General features: G+C 49.6%; 1 protein-coding gene and 1 long non-coding RNA gene across 3 annotated transcripts in view; one reads left to right on the top strand and one right to left on the bottom strand.

Moving 5' to 3' along the window:
- LOC144772573 (uncharacterized) overlaps window positions 1-21,993 on the bottom strand; it is a 152,283-nt gene that overhangs the window by 96,049 nt on the left and 34,241 nt on the right. The window lies entirely within an intron of this gene.
- Window positions 1-21,993, top strand: part of CEP126 (centrosomal protein 126) — a 430,075-nt gene that overhangs the window by 90,096 nt on the left and 317,986 nt on the right. For both annotated transcript variants that reach the window (XM_078656998.1, XM_078656997.1), the window contains exon 3: window positions 12,518-12,663. In XM_078656998.1, coding sequence (XP_078513124.1) covers window positions 12,518-12,663 — 146 coding nt within the window. The remainder of the gene's footprint in view (window positions 1-12,517; window positions 12,664-21,993) is intronic.

Genomic DNA, 21,993 nt, shown 5'->3' on the forward strand with positions numbered 1-21,993 from the left:
GTGACTTTGGCAGCGAACGGGAGGAGAGATATAGGCCGTTAGTTCTTCAGGTCCGTTGAGTCGGCCGTTGGTTTCTTGACGAGGGGTTTCACCTCTGCGCATTTCCAGTCTTCAGGGCAGATGCCGGATGTGAGGGAGGAGTTGATAGTGTGTCCTAGTCCGGGAGCGATGGCAGCGGCGGCCCTGTGGAAGATGTGAGGGGGCAAGGGTCCTTTGGGGCTCCTGAGTGGGTCTTCTTCATGGTTGAGGAGATGAGCTCGGCAGATGCGGTGGCCCAGGAGGTGATGGTCGGCTTCTCGGCGGTGGTGGGTGGTGTGGTGCTGTCTTCTGCAGGCTCGCTGAAATTTTCGTATTGGGCCTGGATCTTCAGGTGGAAGTAGGAGCTGAGTTTGTCGCATAGTTTCTGGGAGGGTGCGATGTCAGAGGTTTCGCAGGATGGTTTTGCGAACTGCTGAATGACGTTGAACAGATCCTTTGCGTTGGATGCGTTGGTCTTGACTTTGTCTCCGATGAAGGTTCTTTTGGTGTCCCTTATACACTGGTGGTAGTCCTTCATGGCGATCTTAAGGAGGTTTTGTGCTTTTGTGGTCTTCAAGTTCCGCCAGGTTTTCTCCAAACGTCTGCAGGTGCGCCTGGCTTCTTGGAGTTCGGTGGTGAGCCACGCGGCCTTTAGCGAGCGTTGTTTGGCGGTGTGCCGGAGAGGTGCCAGCTTGTCAGTGCAGCAGGAGACCCAGCGGTGGAATTCCCTGGCTAGGGAGTTGGTGTTGGTGGTAGCCCTGGGGGGGTCTTGGAGGAGGGTGGAGTTCAGGTGTTCCCCGGTGAACTTGTCCAGTTCCGTCAAGGCAGGCGCGGGGCGGGCTTGGGTGCGGTGGGGTTGTTGAAAGTGAAATTGACGCACTGGTGGTCTGTCCAGAGGAAGGATTGGGCTGGGTGGTGCGGCTGAAGCGGATGTTAGATTCTCCCACGAAGATGGGGTCGAGGGTGTATCCAGCTCTGTGGGTGGGCGTGTTGACAAGCTGTTTCAGTCCCAGGTTGGCGAGGTTCAGGTCCCCGAGCAGTATGTAGTCGGTGGAGGTGATGGCGTGGGGTGCGGCGAGCTCGGTGATGGTGGTTGCGGGCTAGGCGCGGGGTCCCGGTGGTCTGTGGATAAGGGTGCCGCGTACTGTGGTCCTGGGGTTGGTCTGGATCTGGAAGTGGAGGTGTTCCGTGTTGGAGTGTGTGTCGTTGGTGCTGGATGTGGAGAGCCGGAGGGAGGTCTTGTGTGAGATGGCGAGTACTCCTCCCGGGCGGTGTGGGTGGTCCTTTCTCTGGATCTTGTAGCCGTCCAGGATAGGAGTGGCGATGTCGGGGCTGGAGGTGGCATTGGTCCAGGTTTCCGTGAAGAATGCAACGTCGGGCGAGAGGATATCAATCAGGTCCCAGATCTCTACGGCGTGACAGTGTAGGGAGCGCACATTGAGAAGGATGCAGTTAAGCGTTTCATGGGTTGTCCAGTGGGCGGTCCTTTGGTGTCTGCGGGCGTCATATTGATGGTAAAAGACCTTCGGCAGTGTCCGCACAAGAACTGCCCATGGGACTTGTTGGGCAAGGATCTTACGCAGTCGGTGTGGCCTCTGGGGTTGAGGGCGTGTAGGCAGGCTGAGTCGTAGCGGTGGGAGTCGGGAGATCCAGGGTTCCTGGCGCTGGTCGCGGTCGGGTCGCGGACGGGCGCAGACGGGCTTGCCTTTGGTGCACCAGCGGTCGCCATTTAGTAGGAGTGGGGGCGGGAGCAGTGGAGTGGGAGGAGGGAGCTGGACTGACCGGGGGGGCGGGGCCGCAGGGGCAGGAGCAGCGGGAAAGTGGCAACAGTCGGGCACAAATACAAAATACAACTAGCGGTGAAAATACAGAGAATACAGTAGAAAATACGCAGGCAGCAATCAGGCACAAATAATACAATGAGATCACAGGTACCGCAGCAGCCTCGAACCCTGGTGAGAGAGGTTCAAGACTGATCCGGCTGAGTGGCGGCGCTGCTGGGGGGAGTGCAAACCCTGACCGGAGGTCAAGGAATAACCCATACATAGATTAAGACATGGATAAGGCTTTGCACATTCGAGAACTACTAGCTCCTCGGTTTTTCATTTGAATGTCAGAGACTTCTACATCACACCTCCTTCACTGTCCATCCCTCCAGCATTGGAGCCCACAAATACATAATGATTAAATACTGCATAATGACCTTGAGTGTCAACAGGCTCAATGATAAGAATACGAGAGGGGGTGTCATTTAATCTGCCAAGCAGGACTGCTTCTGCTTGATACCCATCTCCTTGGCACAAAATGTAGGTTTCCGGGGCTGTTTGGATATGAAAGAGTACATCACTTGGGGTTTACCACACAATCTAATCCGATTCCTCTCCCTAATGCATCGAGACCAAAATTGCTTCACGCCAGGTTGGATCACAAGACATTGCATCCCAAAGGTTCAGATGGCCCACAATCTTGGGCACCCTTGTGTGGTGATGCTGGGTAACTTTATGGAGGTTTTTGACACTGTCTATTGGAATTCCTCTTTCGGGGTTCAACAACAAATAATTTTTGGTCCCAGTTCCATAGCATTATATTAAAGGTCTACATAATTGAGTGAGAGTAAATGTTATATCTGAAAGAAACAGGTTAGTATTAGATTCCTTACCTTAGAATATCCCCAGGCGTCAGTCTGGATCCGGAAACTTTTGCGTAGCAGTACCCCTGCGCGTCGGTAGGCGTCGTCTGCAGGCGTCCCCTGCGGCTCCGCGTCGTCGGCGTTGTGCGCCGTGATGACGTCGCTGGAGTATATAGACGCCGCCTCCGCGCGCTGACGTCAGTTCTTCTTTTTTCCGCGCCAGTTAGCGCAGATCCGAAGAGCAGTACTCCGGTCTTTTGACCTAGTTTTTTGATAACTTCTTCCGGTGCCTGGGCACGGACCACGACGTCGAGTCCTGCGTCGACTGCCGGGCCTTGACGAGCAAGGCTAGGCGGGAGCGGTCCCGCAAGCTACTCGAGTTCCGGATGTCGGCCCGCGTCGAGAGCGGTCCCGGTCCGGCCAGAGGTCGAGGGAGCGGTCGAGAGAACGGTCGCGGAGCCGCCACGAGCGCTCCGGAAGTCGTCACCACTCCTCCGGTTCCTCAGGTAAGCGACACAAGAAGTCGGGGCGTCGTCATCGCACCCCCGACTCCCCCCGACGCTCGCGCGATGCGGCCGGGGGTTCGGGTGGGCCCACCCCCGCGGCTCCGCGTGGGTCGCCGACGCTGCCTGCTCCATACCCGTCGGTCCCTGGGCAAGGCGCGTCGCGCGAGGAGATAGAGGAGTTCCTCATGGCCATGAGGGCGCTGTCTCCTCCGACGGGGCCTACGGCGCCTGCGGGCCCGGTGGTCCCGTCCGGGGGCCCAAGCGGTTCGGGTGCTCCTGCACCGACGCCGTCGGGTGCTCCGGCCCCGACGCCGCCGGCGGCTCCGGCCCCGGCGCCGCTGGGCCCTTCAGGGTCGTCGCCGGCTGGTCACCCGGCCTCTCCGGCGTCGATTCCATCGGGGCAACCCGTGGTGCCGCCTCCGCGCGGCGCCGTGACTCCGACGCCGGTTCCGGCCGGCGTCGGGGCTCCGGCGCCAGCTCCGGGCGGCGCCACCCCCATTTCCTCTCCAGTTCCGGACGCGGAGTCGGACCGGCGTCGCCCGACGCCGAGTCCGGCGCCGATGGGGCCCATTGACCCCGAGGAGCCGGTCTACATCGTCGAATCCGAGTACGGAGATGATGGAGATTATAGAGAGGGTTGGGAGGGGTCTGAGGACCCTCTGACACGCGACTGTCAGTACGACGTGGACTGGACAGGTGACTTGGGTGATGCCAGTGGTCTAGACGAATCGCCTAACCCTGGTTTTGTCTCGCCTCCCACTGTGGCGTCGGAGGCTGGGGCTGCCTACTCTGTGGTGCTGATGAGGGCTGCCAAGGCCTTGCACCTTGAGCTCCCCGTCGCAAAGGTGAAGCCTAACATCCTCACCGAGGTATTCAAACCGCAGTCATGCCCACAGGAGCCTCTGCTGCCGTTTAATGAAGCCTTGACGGACGTTCTGTTGGGCACGTGGTCCAGGCCCGCTTCAGGTTCGCCTGTTGACAGGAACGTTGCCAGGCGCCACCGTCCGTGTTCGGACGACCCTAAGTTTCTGTCCACCCATCCCACCCCTGAGAGTCTGGTGATCCAGGCCTCCACATCCCAATCCGCGTTCCCGTCGGCCCCGCCCGACCGGGAGTCAAAGAGGTATGACCAGTTTGGCAAGAAGGTCTTCTCGTCCCTGAGTGCGGGACTGCGGTCTTGCAATACCGCATGCCTCTTGGGCCGCTACACCCACTCTCTGTGGGATGCGGTCGCGGAGTGTCTGCCGCAATGCCCGCAGGAGGTACGGGACAAGCTCGGCCAGACTATGGTTGAAGGCCGAGATGCGGAGAGGTATTCGATCAGGTGTGGTCTTGATACGACCGACTCGCTGGGCAGAGCGATGTCCACGACGGTGGCGATTCGTCGCCACGCCTGGCTGAGATCCGCCAATTTTTCGCCGGATGTCCAGAATGCCTTGATGGACATGCCGTTCGATGGCAGTCGCCTGTTTGGCGACAAAGCGGACAACGCGCTTGAGCGCTTCAAGGACTCCAGGGTCACGGCCAAGTCCTTGGGTCTCTCGACCCAGCGCCAGCAAACGGGTTCGTTTCGCTCCTTTCGTGGCCACGGAAGGGGCGGTCCCACACGTGCTGCCAGCCGCGCACCGCAGAACAATTCTCAACGCGGTGGCGGCCGTGGATTCCGCCGTGGTGGCGGTCGGGGACAGCGGCGAGGTCAGGCCACACCTCCCCCCGCAGCAGCCTCCAAATCCTCCTAGTCCGGGCTTTCGGGCCCATGTGACGCCAGTGGGTGGCAGGGTTCGCCATCACCACTCCCGCTGGCGCACTATCACCTCGGACAGGTGGGTGCTGCAGCTCGTCCGAAGGGGCTACTCCCTCCCCTTCGAGACCACTCCTCCAGCCATGCCTCCGCAGAACCACCGTGTGTCGGGGGACCACTTGACACTTCTGCAGGAGGAAGTTACGGCCCTCTTGGCCAAGGGGGCCATCGAGCGCGTTTCTGGGCCAGAAGTAGGGTGTGGTTGCTACTCCCACTACTTTCTGGTGCCCAAGAAGGACAAGGGGGGCCTGCGTCCTATCTTGGATCTACAGAACGTCAACGGCTTCCTCCGGAAGGAGAAGTTCAAGATGTTGACTTTGGCTCAGGTCTTGGCTGCTCTAGACCCGCAAGACTGGATGGTAGCGTTGGACTTGCAGGATGCGTATTTTCACATCCCCGTCCTGCCGGCCCACCGGCGTTACCTGCGGTTCACGGTAGGCCACGGGCACTTTCAGTTTATCGTGCTCCCATTCGGCCTTACCAGCGCCCCACGGGTGTTCACGAAAGTGATGGCGGTGGTCGCAGCTCATCTGCGCCGGTTAGGGGTTTCAGTCTTCCCCTACCTCGACGACTGGTTGTTGAAGGCGGGCTCGCCCCAGACAGTCGTCCACCACCTCCAGGTGACGGCAGACCTCCTGCACGAGCTGGGGTTTTCCATCAACGTGCCGAAATCACACCTGTGCCCCTCTCAACAGCTCCTTTTCATCGGAGCGGTTCTCGACTCGGCGCAGTTTCGGGTTTATCCTCCGGAACGGCGGGGCCGGGATATTCAGGCTATGATTCCCATCTTTCAGCCGTTATCCCGGGTCTCGGTCAGGTTGACGCTGCGGCTTCTGGGGCTGATGGCCTCCTGCATCCTTTTGGTGCATCACGCCAGGTGGCGGATGCGGGCTCTGCAGTGGGACCTGAAGTTTCAGTGGGCCCAGCATCAGGGCAACCTATCCGACCACGTCCTGATCTCGGAGGGCACTGCGAGACAATTGCAGTGGTGGCTTACGGACCGCGATTGGGTCAGGGGCAGATCCCTCTCCCTTCCCCAACCGGAGCACGTAGTTGTGACGGACGCGTCCCTCCAGGGCTGGGGAGGCCACTTGGGGAGGCGGAGATCAGAGGCATCTGGTCTCCGGCGGAGTCCCGGCTCCATATCAACATGTTGGAGCTGCGGGCGATTCACCTAGCACTGAAGGCATTCCTCCCCTTTGTCAACGGGAGTGTAGTGCAGGTGTTCACGGACAACACCACCGCCATGTGGTACTGCAACAAACAGGGCGGAGTGGGGTCGTGGACCCTTTGCCAGGAGGCCCTGCGTCTCTGGCAATGGCTGGAACGTCAGGGCGTGACTCTGACGGTTCAACACCTGGCAGGTTCTCTGAACGCCAGGGCGGACGAACTCAGCCGTCGGTGCTCGGTGGATCACGAATGGCGTCTGAACTCGGACGTGGCGAAAGGCCTCTTTCTGCAATGGGGAGAGCCTTGGTTAGATCTATTCGCCACAGAAGAGAACGCGCAATGTCATCAGTTCTGCGCGTTGGAGTTTCCAAGACCGCACTCGCTCGGAGACGCCTTTCGGCGCGAGTGGAGTTGCGGTCTATTGTACGCCTTTCCGCCTATACCACTTCTGCCCAGAGTGCTGAAGAAGATCAGGCGCGACCGGGCCCAAGTTATCCTTGTGGCTCCGGACTGGGCTCGAAGGTACTGGTATCCCGAGCTACTCAGCATGTCAGTCGGTCCCTCGATCCGCCTGCCCCTTCAGGAGGACCTTCTGTCGCAGCAGCAGGGGACGGTCCTCCACCCGAACCTGTCCAGTCTCCACCTCCATGCTTGGAGATTGAGCGGCGACAGTTGAGGCCATTTGACTTGCCTCCTGAAGTCTGTGATGTGATTCTGGCAGCCAGGCGTCCCTCCACGAAGTCGGTATACGCCTGCCGGTGGAACAGATTTGTGGCATGGTGCACAGCAAAGGCTGTGGATCCTCTCTCTGCTCCCCTTTCTGAAGTTCTCCTCTTCCTTCTTTCTCTTGCCCAGCAGGGCTCTGCTCTGGGCACTATCAAGGGCTACCTTTCTGCCCTTTCCGCCTTCTTAAGGCTACCTGATCAGCCATCTTTGTTCAAGTCCCCTATTGTACTGAGATTCTTGAAAGGCATCACGCACATGTTTCCTCCTGTTCCGTTCGTGATGCCTCAGTGGGACTTGAACCTGGTTCTGACCTTCTTGATGTGCGCTCCCTTTGAGCCGCTTCATTCCTGTCCTCTCCGTCTTCTCACTTTAAAGACGGCCTTCCTGGTTGCCATCACCTCTGCCAGGAGAGTGAGTGAGCTCCAGGCTCTTTCTGTGAAACCTCCTTTCTTGTCCGTTCATCCTGACAAGGTGGTTCTTCGAACTAGACCTTCTTTCCTGCCCAAAGTAGTTTCTGCTTTTCACATCGGGCAGTCCATCACCTTGCCTTCCTTCTTCCCGCCTCCGCATCCTTCAAAAGATGAGGAGCGGCTCCATTGTCTGGACCCAAAACGTGCGCTTTCATTTTATATGGATCGCACACGCCAGTTCCGGGTGGATGACCAACTGTTTGTTGGCTACGTGGGTGAGAAGAAGGGAAGGGCGGTACAGAAACGAACCATTTCTCGATGGGTCGTCCTGTGCATCAAAGCATGCTACTCTTTGGCTCGGAAGGAGCCTCCTGTTGGGCTGAGGGCCCATTCCACTCGGGCCACGGCGGCTACTACTGCCCTGGGCCGGGGAGTCCCTTTGCAGGACATTTGCCAGGCGGCTACGTGGGCCTCGCTGCACACCTTTGCGAGGCACTACTGCCTGGACAGTCAAGTCCGGAGGGATGGCTTCTTTGGCCGTTCGGTCCTCCAGGACTTTCTGGTGTAGGTTTGTATTGGTTCGCAGACCCACCACCGGGGTTGGTATTGCTGGGGTATCTATTCTAAGGTAAGGAATCTAATACTAACCTGTTTCTTTCAGATGAACAAGTTACTTACCTTCGGTAACGATATATCTGTAAGAAATAGTAGTTAGTATTAGATTCCTTACCGCCCCACCCATCCTCCCCGTTCTGCGAACTGATACCTAGGGTTAAGGACATCCCTTTCAGGGCCCTAGTTTCACATGGCACCAGTGTTAGTTCTCACATGGCTCTGCGCGTTCCGGCGCGGAAATGCTGTGTGCAAAGAACTGACGTCAGCGCGCGGAGGCGGCGTCTATATACTCCAGCGACGTCATCACGGCGCACGACGCCGACGACGCGGAGCCGCAGGGGACGCCTGCAGACGACGCCTACCGACGCGCAGGGGTACTGCTACGCAAAAGTTTCCGGATCCAGACTGACGCCTGGGGATATTCTAAGGTAAGGAATCTAATACTAACTACTGTTTCTTACAGATATATCGTTACCGAAGGTAAGTAACTTGTTCTTTATCGCTCCCTCCTATTACCCACTCCTCTTTTCTCATAGACTCCCACCAGCATAAACTATTATCCATGTTTTTTTTGCTGAGTGACAAAACATGACTTGTTGCAAGAATCTGATAGCAACAAACAAACAGTCTTCATGATAGAGAAGTCCATCATAACCTTTGTGTTTATTGCTTAGATAGCCACCCCTGCCTGTCTTAAGTTGTTTCTAGTTTGGCCCAATTCTCTTGACTGACAGTGAACAAATGAATGGACTTAGCCAAGGATAGTATGGTGATAGTTCACTCTGAGTCCTGAGTTTCAGGTGCAAAAGCCTGAAGCAAAACATTAGCTTTACCATTTTTCTGCTGCCTGGATACAGAAACAATGTGGTTATGTGACTTGATTGAAGGACCGTAAGGTCTCACTAAGTCAGAAAAGATCTTGAAAATGTGTTTAGTTGTATTTATACTTGGGGCTAGTTAGAATGTGGAATCTCCTTATGTTAGTATCAGAAAGTTCAGCGGTTGTTTTTTGATATGAGGATTATCACCTCGGCGGGCAGTTGCTGTTGGTGGCTGTTGAGCTGGATGCCTTCATTGAAACAAACTTTCAGACTTCATCTGATTCCTGAGAATCTTTATAAAAAGGAATTAATGTCGAGTTATACTGCCCCAACTAGAAAATGACAGGAACCAATAGGCGGTCATCTTAAGTGCAGCCACTGGTCTGTGTGCCAATCCGAACATGAAGTGAACTAAAAAAGCAAATACAAATATTAAAGTAATCTTGGAAAGATGTTTTTCATCATTTACAGCAAAAAAATGTAATTGAAAAACTAATGTTTACTAATGTTTACTAAAACTAAGATCCTGTAAAGGAGGAAAATACACTTTATTACTTGTCGGAATTGATTTAGCAAACTAATCATTTGTTTTATATTTTTTCACACAAACAATATTTTCTCGTGAAACTGTTAAAAAGGTGTAATACATTTTCCCGGAGCTGCGGGAAAAAGATCCGATAAAAAGCTACTGGTAGGCTATGAGGTCCCAGAGTTTTCCCCGTTGGGAGTTGTTACAAAGCTTACACTAGTTCCTCCTGCGAAATGGATTCCTCCATTGGACCCTTGTGATGAGCACTAACAGTGTCCCAGGGGCAGGAGTCCAAAAATTCTCAGACTGCTTCATAAGGCCCCGGAGTGTCCTCATAAAGTGTCTCATAAAAATCCGAGAGAACCATAGACTTACCGGATTCTGAAATAGCCCATGTATCATACGGGCGTTTGAGTTTGGCTATATGCGCTCTCGTGTTCCAAGCCCGAAGACGCTGCACAAGACACATCTCCACCTTGTCTCCACCCACATAAAATTTCTGGTTAACGGCAAGAATCAATCTCTCCACCTTATTAGTGTGATGTAAATGTAGTTGCCCCCGTGCCTCCGCAAGGAGATGTTTATTACGAAGGGATGGCTGAAGGTGGTCCTGCCTTTCTAATGTTTTAATGTCGGCGGTGAGTATGTTCTCTACAAGGCGGGATTCTCGGATTCTCGCAATTGAGATAGTAGAGATAACCCCCCAGATGGGAGCCTTAAAAGAATCCCACCTGATGGCCTCAGAAGTGTCTGTGAGGTCATTCACCAAAAAAAGCCCTCGATCTCCGTCAGCTATGTCGACAGGGTCTCGCAGAACCTGAGGTGGGAGACTCCACCTAGGGGCAGTCTCCGTATGAGGCCTGGGGGACTGTAGAGCTAAGCAGAGTCTTTCCACAGAGACAAAGCAAATGCGACAGATCTGTCCCATCCAAGGGTAGAGAGTCTGCAGTGGGGGGCAGGGGAGACCTCACACACACTCCTTCCATAGGAGAGCTCCCCCTGTTCCGTACCCTCAGACGATAGAAACTGCCATGGAATCCACAGAGCAGAGTAAGGGGGGTTCCTACAAAGGTCAGCTGTGGCAGCAGCCTGTCCACTCCACCTCCGTGTCCACAAGGAGCTAACGCAGGATGCAAAGGACAAAAGTAGGACTCCAGAGACGCGCCAGCAGGCTCCCACTGCCCCTAGTTCTGGTTTTGGTCCAAGTTGTCTAGGGGATAGACACTCACTGCATGAAAAAATCAACAGTATCCACAGGGCACGGGCAGTCGTGACAAAAAAACAAACGATCAGACCTCCAAGTAAGCTCCAGAGTCACCACTCACGGCAAGGAACACTAGTTGATGAAGAGTATTATAATTATCCTCTTTGCGCCACAGGACTCAGGTCAGGACAAGACATGGAGGCAGGGCCCCAAGAATCATAGAGGGAGAGGTAACCTAGTCTCTTCCGGGCCCCTCAGAGCAAACTCGAAAGAGACAAAGAGGTGAGTCAACAAGGAGGTTGCCGTGGTCAGCATTCGCCCCCAGCCACTGGTGCAACAGACACATCCAAGCTGTCCCCCTCACACACAGCCTCCACTCTGTGGAGTGACAAAGAGTCTGAAGCCTCTAGTTCTTCCCCCAGGCTCATCCATCAGCACTATTACGGTAGCGTGTAGGTGCCCCCAGTATAAAGCTCACAACAGGGCTGAAGTGACTCTCAGGGGCCCTCGGTGAAAAGCTTCATAAATGCTTCGTCCAAAGCTGGGAGATAAAGCTTAAGGCCAGAGGGACTGTCCCGGGAGATCCTTGCATTCTACTCATCTGAGTCTCCTAGGTCGGGTGCTCACGGGTGCCCAGCTCACTTCTTTTGCATGTGCAGTTCAGCAAAGTCCTCTGGTACAAAGAAACCTACTGGTTCTCAGGACGTAGCTGGGCATCTCACCGCAACGGACTGCTCTCCCTATGTTGGATAGAATGAACGGGGCTCTCCCCGTCACCACTGCAGCCGCTGCGAGCCCAGATCAAGGGAGACCTCCCAGCGGAATCCGTGCTGCGGGAGGGCTCCTCCAAGATGGCAGCTGCCAAGCTTCAGTGAGGGCAGCGCAGGTTACCAGCTCAGCAGACCCGTGGCATCAGATCGGTCTCGATCACCAGGCATCTCGAGTGGGCCTCCCCCTCCGCCGCATCAGCCGCTGTGAATCCTGAGGCAAGAAAGGTGATCCAGCGGGGTCTACACCACGGAGAGGCTCACCCAAGATGGCGACTACCAGGCTGTGGTGGGGAGTCTGCTCCAGATTCCGGATTGGCAGGACAGGTAGGGCCTTGCACAGGCAACCGAAAGCACCCCCAATCCTTTAGCCACAGTAAGGCCCCAGGCAGGAGCCCTGGCAAACGGCGTAGGCAGCTTTAGTCAAGCGCCATTGAGCGGAGACACAAGCAAACACGTCTCACTCCATGCGCAACTTAGCCTCGCCCCCATAATTTACATTTTTAATCTTATAATGCCATTTCCATAGTGGTGTTCAGAGGCTTACTTCTTTCTTTTAATGTTTTTTATTAAATAAAAACACAATACCTACACATACTTAATTTTTTCATCTTGAAGTTGTATAGTTGTCTTCATTATGTGGGACATAAAACAAATACACCTAAAACAGAACATATTCTAAGAAATATCGTTTTCAATTTACATCATAAATAAAAATGGGAAGGAATACACAGCAGTGAACTACAAACACTAAATCGTGGTAGACAAATCAAGCCAACCAGAATAGTTGTCTATGAAAGAATGTCAATAAATTGACTGCTTGTATTTACTCAACTTAAGTCAGGATACAAGTATTCTTTCAAACACAATTTTCTCTTTCAATAATCAACCTTGTATCAAGTCATCAAAATTGCACTTAGTCCAGTTTTACAAATAGGCACAAGTAGTGCTTTCTGAATCCATGTTTCTGAACACGAGGCCAAATCAGGAGAAATTAGGACCAAGCACAGAACAGGTATAAGAACAGAATGTTTAAAATGTATTCTAGTTAATTGGATCAGTGATGTCTTTTCAAAAGGGACAAACCTTTTAATGGTCTGAAAGTAGGGGGCATAAGCCACCACCCTTAAACAATGTTAGCAAAGTTTAAACATAGTCAAATGTTTGTAATCAGCATTCTAGGTGACTAACAATGCATCTGTAGAACTAGTTGTTAAATATATTTAAGTTGAAGGTGTGTCAGTCTATGTCTAATGACAAACATTTCCCTATCCACTGAGTTTATTCTTCTTTTGTGTCCCACTTTCATAACTGAAAATAGAGCCCTTGAAGAAAAACGTAAAGAAGAAGAAGAGAAAGAGCTCCGATTTAGAGAGGAAATCCTTCGACAAAGGAAGCTGAAACTGCAGGAAGCCACCGAAAAGTTTCAGCGTGCCCATCTTCCGCCATCACAACGCAGGAGAACAGGTTGGATAACTCATGAAGTGAAGTCAGTGGAAAAATGGTCAATGGTTTAGACAACTGAAACCTTTCACCAGCATTTTGGAATGTACCAAATCTTTTACAATGAAACTTTCCATTTGTTAAAACATAGCCAGATATGTGTTGTTACATATACCGAAAACGCTGTTATTCTGCTGTCACATGCAAATTAAATGTTGACGTAGTCCCAAAAACTTCAATATTATACCATGTCAGTGATGCTAGCCATTATGTCATTGTTGATATTGTTGATGTGGACTTATCTTGATGTTTCTGAGGCAGTCTCTGGTTACTTGGACAGCATCACAAATTATTTTTATGGTTTACAGTGGTATCCACTAAAACATTACTACACAATAAATTATTGCTTGCAAACTTTTGGTGTTTGCTTTCAAAGTAAGTCAATAGGGTCTCCAACTCTCCAAACAATTACAATTTCAGTCAAACTCAAAAAGCAGCCATGCTGTTTTGTCCAAGAGCCATTTGGAAGGCTCTGCTGTATCAAAATGGTTGAGCATATTATAAAGGTGATAACCAATATTATGTCACTTTTAGCTGGTAGGATGAAGTTGCACATTTCTAATTCAAGAGGGAAATAGGAACATAAGGTGATATGAGTTTAGATGAGAACTTCCCAATTCTGTAAGTAACATTTACATACAGCTGATATATTTCTCGTGCAGTATCGATCTCACTGTGGCACGGTCAATGCCTTTGGCTGTGGCACCTTTGACGCGGCGAAGACTTTCGACCGTGTTTGTTGGGCCTTCCTTTGAGAAGTTATAAGAGCAATGGGCTTCGGCCCCGTGTTCATACAGACACTAATCAACTTCTATCAGGGTGCCTCTGCAGTAATTTTGCTGAACGGAATTGTGACATCGAGTTTCAATATTGCAAGGGGAACGTGGCAAGGGTGTCCCATCTCGCCCTTACTTTTTGATCTATATATGGAACCCCTTGCTCAGGCAATAAGACTCGATGGATCAATTGTCCCGTTCAGCATTCACTCTTACAGCAGCAAGCTGGCCCTTTACGCGGATGACTTGCTGCTGTATACTGATAACCCCGCTGAGGTCCTCTCAAGAGTGGAGGCTCTCCTTGAGGAATTTGGCTCTTATTCAGGCTACCTTGCAAACTCCTCTAAGACCGATGTAATGGTTTGGAATGTCGACAATTGGACAGGTAAAATAAGTAGTGAACTTAGATACTTAGGAATCACAATAGTGAACAGTTTAGAAGATATCCCGAGGATCAATCTTAAGAGTGTATCTAGGGAGATTGACTGTTTGTTTTTAAGCTGGGCAAACTTACCGCTTACAATATATGGTAGGGTAAATTTGGTAAAAATGGTTATCTTGCCAAAATTGACCTACCTTTTTAGCACCATCCCCCTAGAGTTTCTGCATAACGACATAAGTAGAATACAGAGTAAAATAGGAAGTTTTATTTGGTCAAACAAAACTGCTCAACTCTCATGGAGAAAATTAAGACGTAAGCTCCAGAAAGGGGGCCTGGCGCTTCCCGATATACTTTGGTATTCCTACGCGTTTCAGTTTTAAAATATTCGGGTACTACTCTACATGACAGGGGGATCTAATTGGGGGAGGATCTTGAGTGAGATGGTTGCTTTCGAAGGAGGTGGAGAGGGTTTCTTGTACAAGTTGATGCCCCAGATTTTTTTTTAAAGTTTGCTTGAAGGTTTTGACAGCTTCATTGAATCTGTGGTATAAGGTCAGGAAAATATGGGGGATAGGCTACTATTCTGATCTTGCCCCTATTTGGCATTCACCGGGGTTCCCCGATTGTTTAAGGGATAGTTTAGCACTTCCCATTAAGAAAGCTGGTCTCCGGACCTGGTCTGATCTTGTATCCGCCGATGGGATTCATCCCTGGGAGGTTTTAAGGTCAAAAGAAGGGGATTCTTTTTCAAGATTTAAATACCTACAACTAGCCTCCTGGTATACCGCTGAGAAATCACATGTAGCTGGAAATTGGGAAATCGAGCTTCAATGCGAGAATACTCTTCTCATAAAAAAGGAGGTTGGTTTCTGGTATAGGAAGATGCTGGAAGCGGATGAAATAACTGCTCCTGCACAACACGTAGTTTGGAATACGTCAGACCTTGAGACTGTGGCTGTTGAAATGTTTGAACCCTCTCTCCAGATGCTATATAAAGCAGTTAAACCTGCATCCTTAAAGAAGAACCACTTTTATGTAATAGGTTATACTATACCCCCCCAAAAATTGTCAAATTTGCTCCTCTTACGTTCTCGAAATGCCCTAGATGTGAGTCCACCCAGGCTGATGACTTGCATATATTCTTTGAGTGTGGGGTTCTGAAGGAGTATTGGCAGAATGGGGAGTGTGCGCTTGGTGCTATTTTTAAGGCCAATCTTAAGTTGAATTTATCCTTGGTAATATTTGGTGTTGAAAACAATGTCTGTCGCGCAAAAAGGTCTATTAATGTATCTGATTCTTATTGTCCGGAGAGAGATCTGTAGGTTATGGAAGGATCCATTTCCCCCGCTTTACGAGAATTGGCTGCGGGCTGCTATGGCTATGGCTAAGTTGGACTCGGGGTATTTAAATAACGATGGGCATAACATCTGGGTCCAACTTTTAGATTTGGGGCAAAGAAATGAGGCTGACTTAAGATCTTAGTCCAATGATTACACCAGGCTTTGTACAAAGAAGCTGGCCTGGCTGGCCTATAGCCAATGCAATAGCAGAAACCCTGGGCGGTTACGATCGAAGGTTGGTTTCCTGCTTATATTTGCAGTTGCTTTACGGTGAGATGAGGACTAACAAGAAAATTAAAAAAAGAAAAAAAAGATATATTTCTCGTGTTTACAGTAGAATGATTAAGACAATTCTAATTCTCAAGTTTTACAAAGCACACATGGGGAGAACAATGCATTTTGTTTGGGTGCTGTTGTGGCAAGGTCTCCTTTTTACACCAGCTGGTCCTCTACCTGGGTCAGTTAGATATGTAGTTATGATAATCGTGTTCACCGATGCCTCCTGAAAGGAATTTCTGGACCCCGTAAGAGTCCCCAGCTTACTCAGCTTACTCAGGGCCCGCCTTCCAAGTAAGAGACACTATGCCATAGCCGACCCTTTCCTCTTGAAAATAGTCTCCCGATAGCACATCAGTAGCTCCCTATTTGGTCTTCCCCACTAATAGAGACCTTTCGGAGGCATGAGAAGTTTCCTCACTTGAGCCCTGGCTGACAGCAGTCAAAGCACCAGTCTTTCTAATGGGACTTCTTCCTCTGGGTGCCCAATCTCCTTCTTGCCGTAATGTTATGGTTCTACTCTCCCTTATCTGTACTTTGGTGGCCTACCTTGTTATTCTTCTCCTTTGTCCGCTAGGAGCTCACCCATCCTTCTTGTGGTCTCCCTTTGTTCTTTCCTAGGCACCCTGATTTGTACCCATGGATCAACTTCCCTCCTATTGTATTTGGTGACAGTGACCTTGGTGTCCACTAGATGCTGGAACAACTCTGTAAAACAGCTGTTCAAGATGTGCTTCTTTTTAATCAACTTACAAAGCTTACCATTGGGTGTTAATTGCTGCTCTTCAACCAGCTCTCCATTGATGTCAAAGAGGTATTCTCCCAATCCTCCCAAGACTCAGGTGATATCCCTGAATCTTCTAAGACAGTGGTTCCGAAACCTTTGACTCATGAGGACCCCTATGGAGTCACTACTGGAAGCCTAGGGACCCCCAAGCAATTTGTATGATTTAAATTTCAAACATTAAAATAGTAATTTGGAGAAAAAAAAACACAAATGTGTGCACACTAAATACTTGAATTACTAAAGATTTTAGTATTTTATATTGAAAAAAATGCAAAAATCAAAACATTCTAGTGGGAAGGTTGGTGCTGCATCTCAGCAACTAATTTTTCAAGGTTTGGTTTTATTTGGTAGAACGAGGCTCCTAAACCAGCCCTGGCAAATGTTGTCAGACCAGTCCTCATATGGTGCACATCAAGTGCAGCGAGCGAGTCTGACTATTACCAATGGGGCTTTGGGGGGCTTCAAGAAAATCTGGGGGCAAATAGTGCATTCTACAACACATTTGTTATTATATATTTAATTGTATTAGCTTTTAAAGAATAGTAAATGATGACCTTACTGTGCAACAGAATACAGCAATCTTTGTTTGGGCTCTTCAATGATTCCTCACCATCACCTTCCAACTGTGCCTCTCAGCTCTCTACAGCCCCTCTGTCACATGCATTTCATTTGTTTTATAGCACCACTCATACCCGTGTAGGTAGTCAGAACATTTTACATCACACACATATAGAGACAATGAATCTACGTGTGTAAATCAGTGTATTGAAAATGTTACATAAGGCAAAGGGGACTACAAGGTAGAGGATTCACATGTCATCCATACTGGTAGGCAATTTTTTATGAATGCTTGGTCTGGAGTAGCACAAACTCAGGATTCAGAACATAACACAGTAGTTCACGTTGACTTTAATAACCAGAATGTATTTCTACCCAAACAAACTTGTCTAGCAGCATCAGGCTAATGATTTGGAAAGAAACATAACTTACTAACTTGTACCATGCAGTCTGCATGCAGCTCTTTGATGGCAGTTCATAGCTCACTGTCCTAGATTACGATTGTAACTTAAAAATTGCATCGTAACCAAAAGAATATCTTTGACAAAATCTTCCATCTCTCTCCTGCACGTACATTAATTACCAGCGTTATCTCAACACTTTTATTGTTGCGCGAAAACTGCTGATTGCACAAGAAACGTTGCCGTGCTTTTAAAAACTGCTGTCTGCGGACCCCCTGGGAATGTGTCATGCACCCCTGCAATCCACGGACCACAGTTTGGGAACCACTGTTCTAAGACACTTGTCATGGGCCTAGTCAAACTTTCTCGACAGAACTCACATACTTAAATGTGTGAGAAATACTTATTGGTAGACCTGCCGGCCTTAGGATAGTCTTCCTCCAAATGTTTTGCCTACTTACCTCCGTTTTTGTGCTGAAATTCATTTTTGTTGGCCTTAGGACTCTGTTGACTTTACCACTGCTAACCAGTGCTAAAATGCTTGTGCTTATTTCCTGAAAAATGATTGATTTGCTTACAACTGATCGGCATGTTTAATTTACTTATAAATCCCTTTTAGAGTGGTATACCATATACCCAGGGCCTGTAAATTAAATGCTACCAGTTGGCCAGCAGCACGTATTGTGCCATCCACTTAAGCAGCCCCTTAAAACATATCTGAGGCCTACCATTGCAGCTTAAATGGAGTTTTTAATGTCCAAATTTGACTTGGCAATATAATCCCCTTGCCAAGCCTTAAACTCCCCTTTTATTGAATAGGTGTCACGCATAAAGTAGGCCCTAGGTAGCCCATAGGGAAGGGCCCGTTGTAATTGAAAGGTTGGACAGGTACTTTTAAGTTTTGCATGTCCTGGTAGTGAAAAACACCAACATTAATATTTCTCTACTGTCAGTCCACCCTGCCTCATAGGATATTAATGGGTTACTTTATTACAGTTAATAAGTAACCTTTGATTTGGATCAGGTAGCCTGTTCATGTTTGGAATCCATGAAATTGTAATGAAAGATCTTCTTTAATTGCAAAGTCAGATTTACAATTACAATTCTGGAAATTTCACTTTTAGAAAGTTGCCATTTTCCTGCCCTGAGCCCTTTTGTGAATGCAGCTTTTCCTGGATCACTTGACTGGGTGTAACTAGTAAGATTTATTGAATTTCTTCCAGCTTCTCCCACATTCCAGAGGAAGGGCACCAGGTATAAAAACAGGACCCTCAGACCCACTGTTCAGTTCACTCGTAAACCTGTGAATGACTCTTAGAAAGCTGCCTGCTGCTGTGACTTGCTGTGCACTCTGCAAGACTGCTTTGCTGTACCTAAAAAGACTGCTTTGCTGCCTGGAGCCTGTCTTGAAACCTCAGAGGACTGTTTGAACCCTGCACCCAGGACTACTAGAGTGACTCTAAGGGCTAGTTGCTGGCTTCCTGTTCAGAGCCACAGGAACACAAAAGGATCCCAACATCTTAAACCTGCACTGGGCCTAACCTGAGGTGGCCTTAAACCCCCAACTGGTGTGTAAGAAAGTAGGACTGCTTTCATAGTTACCCCCACTTTCTGCCTGGTGTCAGTGTATTTTGACTGTAGTCTGCTGGGATCCTGCTATTCGGGACCCCAGCAACTTGTGCTATCTCCCCAAAATTGGCACTGCTAAGTACTTTAGTACATCCTCAGTTGGCTACTGTTATACCCTTGTAAGTCCCTAGTATTTGGTACTGAGGTACCTAGGGCATAGGTATACCAGAGATCACCCATGGGCTGCAGCATGTATTGTGCCACCCAAGTGTGAGGGTGTCCCTGCATGAGTAGGACACCCTTACAAACCTCAGAGTCGATTCTCTAGGCTTTGTAAGTGTGGTTAGCCATTTTAAGGTATATAGGAGATGTATTACTATAAAATCGCTGCTCTGAACCTGCTCATGTTTGGTATCAAACATTTTGGAATCATACCCCAACACTGATTCCGGTGCTGGAGGTATGATCCCATGTACTGGGGGTTCCTTAGGGGCCCGTCTGTATTCCCGTTAACAGCCTTTCAGGGTCTGCCAACAAGATAGTGCTGCTGCCGATCACAGACATGATTCTGCCCTCAAGCTGCTGAGCTGAGCGCGAGCAGAGGAAGATAGAAGAATAGGTTTCTTGTGACCACCTCCCAGACAGGACTTAGTGTATTGGGCTGCGGTAGGGGCACTTTGCTGCGTCACCAGACTGCCTTGAAGGGCATATTTGGTGCCTTCCTTGCATACCCCAGTTTGAGCTAGTTTAGGAACCCTTGGTTCCTGCTCTGGTGCAAAACTGGACAAAGGACAGCGGAGTATCCTCCCCTCTGTCCAGCCCTTCCTCACGGCAGGACCCCTGAGTCATTCCAACCCTTGCCCTCTTGTGGGTTGGCCCTCAGGCTTGTTGGCTCTGCACACCAGAGATTTTCAGGTTACAAGAAGCTCCAACCTCCAGCACCTCATCCCTCGAAGATCAGCATCCTCACTGAATCCTCTGCACTGTGGGCCTCAATCTTTGGTGAGCTGTCTGAGGTCCTCTTGCGACTCCTGTAGCTTCGGCCTGTGGGTTCTCTAGAGGGTCTTCCTTTGATTCAGTGGGAACCCCTGCTTGCTTGGGCGTGCTCTGACTCGCCTGCACTTGGTGAGTCCCTTGAACTTTGCTGGTCCCAACATTTGCATCTTTTTTCTTTCCATGCCAATTGCGTCTACCAAGGCTTGTTGGTGCTCCCACCGGATACCAACTACCTGGACACCGACATACGACATGGGACAACTCATGCACAGCTCCTTGTCCTCCTCAGCATTGCCTGCTCCTCACAGCTGCAGTGACAAGGTCACCGTCTTAAATCCTGAAACTCCCAACATCAGGGGGCATTGTACTTCCGTGTCTCGTGGTCACCTCTGAGTGGCATAGACTCTGTCCCCTCTGCTTGCACGTTCTCCTCTTAAAGAATCCATCCTTAGATTCCACCGGACTCCTTCAGAGGCATCTCCAGAGGCATCTTCTTCAAAATATTACATTGTCACTTCACCCCATGTACCCGGCTTCCCTGGTGCAAGTAACCTGATTCTTGGGGCATCCACAGATAGGGTGGCTCTCCAATCTTCCGTCTTCCAAAGGGTTTCTTCAGGGTCCTCTGGGAAGGGTTCTTCTTTCAAACTACAAAGCAACTTCTCCATTGACTTCTATTGGGCCTGCAGCTGTGTTTCCTCTCTGCACACCGCCCCTCCGTGAGATTCCTGGGTACTTACCTTGGGTGGTTCCTTGTTCCCCCAGCTCCTCTGAGTCTTCTGGTCCAGGTCCTGTTCCCCTTTGCAGTTCGCATTCCACTTTCTTAGTATATGGGTTGGTCTCCCTCTGGAGACCATTGTATATTTGTTCTACTTACCTGATTATTTTGAAGTATTCTTGTGTGTATTGTTGATGTCTCCGGGTAGGAGATATACCAATATGTTAATTATTGTGTTCCATAATAAATAGATTTTTTTAAATAAAACACTGTTGTTCTTTCTCATATAATCTACCCAGTCGATTAAGTGCGGTAGAACAAGCTTCTTTACACTCCTTCAAGATAAGTCTGAAGGCTCTTTGCACACATTTACCACTTTGAGAGCTATCTATGGTATCAAAGACCACTAAAATCAACATATGAGTTGCCTGGATTAGTGCAAGGTGCATCACTCCTTAGAGTGTGCACAATATACTAAGCCAGCCTCCTACCTGATGTCCCACAAGTCCTGGTCTCTTGGTTGTAGTTCTGAAGGTTGTCAGGTGGCCAAAATCCAACGCTGAGGACTTAAAACATTTTTGTCCAAAAATTGCTCTGAAAACCGAGGGGAGGCCAGGACCAACCTGCTTGTCTGTCTGCCCATGGTGCAACCCCCGTTGGCCTGACTCCGAGCCTGCTTCTGCTACATCCTTCTCTGCAGCAGCAAATCCTGTTCAGCAGACCTTCATCAAAGGGGTATCCCAGCCCCTGGAGCTGTCTTTGGCTACATCCTCCTGCTTTGTCCCACTGGAGATTTTCGACTTAAAAAAAGGAAACTAAGTCTGAACGTAAAAATCTTCACCGTGGCTTTGACACAAACCCTCTAGACGATTACACTCCCTTCTCGGACACCACCTGCAGCCTTGCCCAGCTGATTTTTTACCTTCTCAGAATATTTTTCTCAAAATTTCTTCTCGGTCCAAAGTAAGTGCTGACCGGGCCCAATTCACTACCTGTATCCGAGCCACAATCCTTTGCGGTCGGCCATATTTTTTTACTTTGACACGGTCTTGCGCAACTAGATGTCTACGATTGGCACTTTAATCTTTTAAGTTCTTGTTTTTACTAAAAACGGTAAAAAATCATAACTCTAGTTCTACCGATTGGATTTTTGTCATTTTGGTGTCAAAATATATATTACAATTTACTCTATTTTTGTAATTGGTGTGGGATTTTACCTAAGTTGTGTTTTCACTTTGTTGCTGTTTTGGTGCTACATAAATACTTTACACATTGTCTCTAAGTTAAGCCTGACTGCTTAAGTGCCAAGCTACCACAGGGTTAAGCACAGGGTCAATTGGGGTTGCTTGTAACTTTATCCTGCCAATGATTCTGGCTGCTGCTTGAGTAGGGTTTCACCCGCCTCAACCAGTAACCCACTTTCTTATAAGAGAGCCTAATCAGAACTGGAATAACTACGGTTCGGGCTTGCTGGCTGAGAAAAGGAAACTT

This window comes from Lissotriton helveticus, chromosome 8 (assembly GCF_964261635.1).
Source record: "Lissotriton helveticus chromosome 8, aLisHel1.1, whole genome shotgun sequence".
NCBI lineage: Eukaryota > Metazoa > Chordata > Amphibia > Caudata > Salamandridae > Lissotriton > Lissotriton helveticus.